Below are 7,425 nucleotides of genomic sequence, written 5' to 3'. Positions count from 1 at the left end.
CCCCCCCCCCCCCCCCCCCCCCATTCATTTTAATGTTTAGCTTGCTTCTAAATCCTGAAACAAGAGTGTAATGTACATTTGTAAAGCACACAGTAAGGCCATACTTCTGCTTTATAAATACAACCCTTATTTCACTCGAGTTCTTAGGGTCATTCCAATATTAAATTATGATACGGCCATTTTACTGAGGTTTTAATATCTACATGAAAGCCAGTGTATGGATTCAGCATCTGTTTCCAACCCATACATGCTCTATTGTGAGAATAAAAGATAAGCTTACCATTTTCTTTGCCTTCATGACCTTGTAACGATCAAAGTCTGTCATCTTTGATTTCTGCAACAGAGCAAAAATTGGATTCATCATACAAAAACAAACATCAATGTTAGAATTGACAGCGGCTACAAAGGAATGAGTATGGACTTCTCCAGATGTGACATTCAATTCCAGCGTGTGAACAGGTACAACAATTGGACGCGCAGACATGACCCGTCTGTCAGCACAACCCTGAACACATTAAAGCAACTGTTCACATCCCCTAGTTGCAGGTTATGGTTCCACCCACTGGCAACTACATCACAAATGTGTTCCTGCAGCTCCCGGGACACACAAATGGCATAGCGGATGAAATCACAGCATACAAGAAGGAAATGCAGTTATCGGACACACCCAGGAAATGGCAGATGCTTCAGCATTCGGATAGTGATTCTAGATTTTGGAAAGAATGAAGTCACTAGTGGCAGGATTGGGAAGTATTGTACTTTTAAGGCTTGACTTATTCCTTTTAGCAGCAGAGTTGCTTTAAAGAATCAGCCAATCCCAAAATATTTTAGCCATGGAGCTAAACCATGTCAGCAATTTCTTTTGTGCAACCAAGGACAGAGGTAAGATTTAGTTTTTTTTATGATACTCTGAACTTGTCAAAACTGAGCTGGTAATCAAAGAAAGACGCACCAAGACTCCATAGCAAATAGTCAAGAACTACAGCACATTTTGTTTCCAATGGAAGAACCAAGAGAGGTTTGAAAAGATATTTAACCTTTCCCGGGAAATATTTTTGCTTGAGAAGTGTCCTCTACACCAGCACATTATTTTGATAATGTACTTTTTGAAGAGACAGTCACTTTTCCTATTCAGTGAATGGGTTTATATTGCTAATGCTGCCAGCAGCTGTGACAATAATGAAATAGCTGTCAACATATGTGACCATCTAATAACACAGGGTCATCTAAACATCAATCCATACCATGAAGGAACAAACAGCCAGCTAGCTAGTGTCTAGGCACTTTGTAGTTATATATAGGTGTCTTGCTGCACTCCTTACCTGTATAGGATGTTCCTTGAAATCTTGGTGGGTGCTCGTAGTGACCATGGATGACGCCGTGAAAATATACAAGTTTGCAAAAGGATGTCACCAGCACACCATTAAAGTGAAATCAACAAAAGTCAATTAATGGAGTACTGTCATTCCAGTCCAAGCGCTTTCGGGCCTGATGAAGGGGACCCTGTGGGGCCCTGAATGCCCTTGTACTGGAATGACAGTACTCCATTAATGGACTTCTGTTGATTTCAATTAAATGGTGTGCTGGTGACATCCTTTTGCAAACTTGTATGCACTTTGTACTGAACTGATGGTGCATTGTTTCAGCATAGAAGGAAATTTCAAACAGGAGTTTGAGAGGATCACAGCACCCAACACTAAATACCTGCAAAGATATGCTGCAGCAATCTCAAGCTCAGCAAGTAGTTTGCATTCTAACTTCAACTTAGAAGTTAAAAATAGGAGGACGTAGGTCCAAAAGTTTAACAGGCGATTATATAAACACTAACGGATAAAAAGGTGAGAAAAATGATCTGCTGTGTTCAGCAAGACCACTAGGAAGCCAAACCCCTATGCTTTCAATGGATGAGAACTATAAAAAAAAAAAAAAAAAAAGTTACCCTGTCTTTAGCATCAATCTTCTTTGCCCAGTTAGTAGCAGCCCATTTCTCCTCGACCTTCTCCTTCTCCCAGGCTTTACGGACATACTTCTGCCGAGCACTAAAAAAGAAAATAATTATGAGAAACTTTCATTACTGCCCAGTAGAAAACAGTTTTTATGTAAGATTCATAGCGTTCCTAATGTGAAAAACACCCAATTTTATTTCTGCTCTCATTGGGGAGTTTTCTTTGCTTCCTTTCCAAGCAGCAAAGAAAGGAGGCAAAGTGAGGGAATTCCTCAGCTGAATTTCCCATTACTTTCTGCCTTAATGAAAAATAGATGAATCCCACCCCGAGTCTTCAAACAAGTCAGCAATGGCAGCTCCCTTATTTCTATAACACAAAGTTCCTCATCAGACTCCATACATAGAGGCATTGTTTATTCTTTGCTGAACCACAAACAAGAATGCAGATCAGGAGCTCTAACTAGACTTGCTGCATGCTTGCTCCAGATCATTGACTTACAAGGTATTGAGGCCACACAACCGGGCAACTAACATTTTCAGAACAAGGTTAGCAGAAACAACCTTCATATTTCCCCCACTGCCATCGGTGCTCCCATACTGGGGCTCAAGGGTGCTTCAAGAAAACAGCTTGAAGCACGTTAAACCTTTAAAAATTGGAGAACCAGCACGCGATGCTCTTCCAAAGAAAATCAAACTTTATTTAATCCACATGCATTTATATAAAAAACAAAAATTGGGGCCTGGTTCTACAGTTTGTGAAACAATCACTCCAGAAGAGGGTCATCCCTGCACCGAAAGTGGATTCCAAGGATGCATGACAGGGGTGAGCTGTGTGCTGTTTATAGTCTTGTTAAACCTTCGCAAATGCTTAAAGAACCTGATGCTTCTTAAGGTGCCCATACACCTATCAATTATCGTTCGGAAATCAGCCACGAATGGTTTTTCAAACGATAAATCGATCAGTTAATGGGAACCCAACAATTTATTTTTTTACTGTACTCCTAGCCAAATTTCCTCTAAAGCCAGTGACACACTGCACACGAAGCCGCGCAGAGCGAAGCAAAGCTGTCAGGCACGGAGCTTCACATGCAGTGTGTGATCTGAGTGCAGGCAGATGAATGACAACACCTTCAGCCAATCGGCTTGTGCATAACAACCGGCTGGACGTCGCTTCCCGACGCGCTGGTTTATACACGTGAACCAATTTGCAGAAGACGACATTTTTCATCTCGGCACGCTCAGATATGCGAGCTGATGCGCCGGAGAAAACTACATGGCACACTGCATGTAAAGGCATCGCGCCACCGCTCCGCGTGCAGTGTGTCACAGCCTTAAGGGTGAGGCTGGAAAACGTTTTCGAATTGTTTTCGCACGGAAAAAAAAAAGACACGCAACAAGAACGCACATAAGCAAACGAAAATCATTTGTCGATCGACGCAATTCGGTGAGTTAGTATTGCTAACGAAGGATTTATGCAAATCGACAATGGTATGTGCATGATGGGGTATTCGAGGGGGGACCACGATGATGGCCGAAATAAAACTAACAATAATCAGAGTGTATGGCCACCTTAAGACACGTCAGGATAGAGAGGTGCCACTGTCTACTAGTTCTGGTCACCCACCAGATTTTATTGACTGCAGGCCCCAGTGCTGATGTCTCATCAATTGTAATGGCTGTGACATGTAAATGGAATTGGGAATTAAGAGGTTTGCAACCACTTCTTTACTGTGGCCTGTTATGACTGGGAAACCGACAACAGGAACCACAGTCTGCGGCAGGGGATTCATCACATCCAAAGTATCAGATACCAGCAGGAGCTGGAGATCTACAATACAGCAAAGTTTTAGGACACTGCCTGCCACAAAAGGTAAGGAGTTCCTTTTACAAGCTGGTTATCGTTTCCTGATGTGCAGTTACTGAAAGGGTCACCTGAGCATATAATTACCTGTGGGGGAACTTCAGAACAAAGTCCGTAAGCTGCATGCACTTGAATGGCATGGCCTGCCTTCTTACGCCACTGCAAGGACCATCAATTAGAGCCTGAACAAAAAAAAAAATGTATATATTTCAGCAAACAGTAAATATACAGCAATTTCTTTTGACGTCACTGAAATGGAGATCAGGCATGATCAAGAATATGAAAAAGCAAAGAACCTGCAGAATGCTGAATGTCACTATGACACAATATCTGACAAACATTGGTGCAATTGTTGTCTTTTCTGCAAATTATAACAGCAACCATTTAAAAAATGAGAATCCCCATACAAAATAACTGACACACCTGTGGCTAGTAACCTCGGGACTCACAGGATTAAAAATGATACAGCAGTTAAAATGACAATCATAGGGTTAGCGAGGAGCAATATTTGCATATCTGAAGAATTGTTACATGGCAAAAATCTGCAACGTTAGCTAGATTTAATATGACGGTCCTAGATTAGAACCAGGTCACATCACGTCTAGCAAGTTAACGTCTAAGTAAACACCAACCATAAACTTCTCTTATTCGTTCCCTTTTGGTCTGTTAAATATACAATGGGAAACATGTTGTTATGTAGAGATCAGAAGATGAGCCAGGATGCACAGAAGGGGGCAACCAACATTTCTGGAAGTATCAAATACTAACACATACAAAGGCTGCGGTGTCTGAAGAGGGGAGAAAGGACAGAACACAATGAGGGGAATTTATCAAAACTGTACAAGGAAGAATCTGGAGCAGTTGGCCATGGCAACCAATCAGCTTTGTGCATTCATTTTCAGAGCTTAACTGAAGAGAGAAGCTGATTGGTTACTATGGGCAACTTCTCCAGATTCTGTCTGATCCAGTTTTGATAAATTCCTCTCAACGGGGGGCGGGGGGGTTTATCAAAACTGGAGAAGAATCTGGAGCAGTTGCCTATGGCAACCATTAAGCTTCTCTATTCAGTTTAGGTTTGAAAATGAAAGGTGGATGCGGATCGGTTTCCATGGACAACTGCTCTGGTTTTAATAAATTCCTCTAAATGTCTTTGCCAGAGCAGCTTTGTTTGCATATTTTTACCCTTTAAAGGGTTGTTTTAATGCACCAGAATCACAGCACTATAAACATTCATGTTCTAAGCATTTCTCTGATGTCATGCACAAGCTAATACTTACTCTATTTTGGTCGATTACATCAACAATTGCCACAAGTTTGCCAGCATGGGGACCAAAAGAGACGTAGGCAACACGGCCTATCTGCACATAGCGTTTGAACACCTGCAAAGAAAAAAAAAAAGTCAGCTTGCCAGACAAAACCTTTAATATATTGCAGTATTGGCCAACAGCAACAATATATCAGATCTACAGATCATGTGGGTAAGATTTAGAACCTCAGTTTTTGCTGCAGTGTCACTGTTGGGGACTGTTCTTACTGCCATGTCCTTATTGGGAGGCTGGAGTCAAGTTTTCGTAAGCCTCCGACTAGTACTGAAATCACAGGGACACTTCCAATGCTTTATGAACTACAACAGCACTTATGATTAAACAGTCCGACAGGGATGGAAGCCACCAGTTCTGAAACCAGAATTTTCCCCAGTATCTGCCTTATTTTGTAGGACTTCACGGAGTGAAGCTCTAAGTGCACATTGTGCTGCACCCACCCAGTATAAAATACATTCTGAAAGGTCGCTAACATTTACAGTATCTCAAACCATTAACTGGAACCAGTTAAGATATAGTGTTAGGTAGGGATGTTCAGATACCAAGTACAGTACTCGGTACAAGTACAGATACTTTTCCAGCTCCAAGACTAGACTAGAGAAAAATCCAAAAGTAAGAAGGCAACTGTCATGTGTAATGAGCATACGGAGCTCTTGGGATTTGCACATGTATTTTATTGCACGATTTTGGTTTTATAAACATATACAAGTGATGCACGAGTACTGATACTTGCCCAAGTACTTACAGATACAAGTACTGATACATTTGTTTATTGTCATGTGACCGTTTTTCTAAAACAATACGGACTAATGATTTCAGGACAGTGGTGGAGTGCCAGAGCCAGGTCCCAAGCTGCAACCCTGGTAGTTCTCTTGAAAATGCCAAGTATCGGCACTTGTATCTGAACATCCCTAATATTAAGAAAAGATACGCCAAGTTGTACAGTAAAAGGGACATAGTACACCAGAGAATGTCAACTGTCTGGCTGAATACAGCCTCCGTACCTTGGGGTCACTGCACCAGAACTAGCAGGTAGATTACAGATTCATGCAGATTCCTCTATTCAAGCTAAACCAGGTTGATAAAGAACCCCCCCCCCAATTACTTTGCCTCCGCACTATTACATCCCGACAGCCAGAAAAATATCAGTACACCGGAACAGTGACCAGGCACCATCTGACTGACGGGCACCATTCCTCATATAATCGACTTGTTGAGCTGGCGGGGCTGATCTACATATTTGTTCCAGAAAGTGAAGTTAATGAAACCTTTACATTAGCATGACAGCCAGATAGCTAGCATTTTCAGAAAGTGCAGCTTCCAACAGCCAACTGATTGTTGCCACCTCAGGCCATCCAGTGTGTTTCTGGCTGGTTTACCAAGGTAAAAAGAATGCAGCCACCACATCTAAGGGCCGGTAAGCAGCAATATATAAAATTTTTGCTCTTGGGCTTAGATGCATGTTGCCTCACATCAGCTCAAAGTGCGAGTAGCAGAATCACCATGGTGACTCCACCACTTACTCGAAAGGGATTTTTCCCCTCCTGGCCCAGAAAAGGTAGAATGTTAGGGGTCAGGAACACAAACATGCACATTTCTGGGGTCAGATGCATAATTTATATAAATCTTAATGCAGACGTATCGTTTAGGCCCATTCACACTGCTCCGATTAGGTCCACAGCGTTTATTACAGGAATCCTGAGGTGTGCTCCACTATAGATGGCACTGTGCAGGGCTAGAAGCTGGGTAGGCTCCACTATAGATGGCACTGTGCAGGGCTAGAAGCTGGGTAGGCTCCACTATAGATGGCACTGTGCAGGGCTAGAAGCTGGGTAGGCTCCACTATAGATGGCACTGTGCAGGGCTAGAAGCTGGGTAGGCCCTTCCACGTGTACGAGCACACCACATTATACATTCACTTCCACGTGGGATCCGAGGCCTCCATTACTTAAGAGGATCCAGCACCCATCTACCCCAGCAAATGAGCACACACACGCCGGGCTCCTGTAGGCCTGAGCTCCGCTCTCCATGCTGCCCCGACCTCTCTTCACTATCCTCATTCTACACATAGCTATGCGAGTTTAACACCACAGTACAAGCAGCCCAGGCTGACGCCGCTCTCCGGGACTTCTTCAACCATCTTTACTCCCACCAGGGCGCACACGGCGGCCTCGGACTCTCAGAGCACAAGTACAGGCTACTCACCATGATGGCGGCGGCTAGCAGAAAGGAGGGAGTACAGGGAGCGCTTTCCGGATAACCCTTAGTCCTCGACCAATGACAAAAAAGAGTCTAGG

At 43.1% G+C, this 7,425-nt stretch overlaps 1 protein-coding gene across 1 annotated transcript in view; it reads right to left on the bottom strand.

Annotated features, from left to right (window-relative positions):
* Positions 1 to 7,425, bottom strand: part of RPL14 (ribosomal protein L14) — a 7,941-nt gene extending 516 nt beyond the window's left edge. The window contains exons 1-5 of the mRNA XM_018561514.1: positions 7,334 to 7,425; positions 5,084 to 5,185; positions 3,894 to 3,988; positions 1,940 to 2,039; positions 281 to 334 (exon numbers count right to left, since the gene is read on the bottom strand). Of these exons, the coding sequence (XP_018417016.1) occupies positions 281 to 334; positions 1,940 to 2,039; positions 3,894 to 3,988; positions 5,084 to 5,185; positions 7,334 to 7,336 (354 nt within the window). The 5' untranslated portion in view covers positions 7,337 to 7,425. The remainder of the gene's footprint in view (positions 1 to 280; positions 335 to 1,939; positions 2,040 to 3,893; positions 3,989 to 5,083; positions 5,186 to 7,333) is intronic.

The sequence above is a fragment of the Nanorana parkeri genome, unplaced genomic scaffold (assembly GCF_000935625.1).
Source record: "Nanorana parkeri isolate BGI_ZX_2015 unplaced genomic scaffold, ASM93562v1 scaffold528, whole genome shotgun sequence".
Taxonomy (NCBI): domain Eukaryota; kingdom Metazoa; phylum Chordata; class Amphibia; order Anura; family Dicroglossidae; genus Nanorana; species Nanorana parkeri.
Note: the sequence above shows the minus strand (reverse complement) of the source record. Positions and strands in the feature narration are given on the sequence as shown.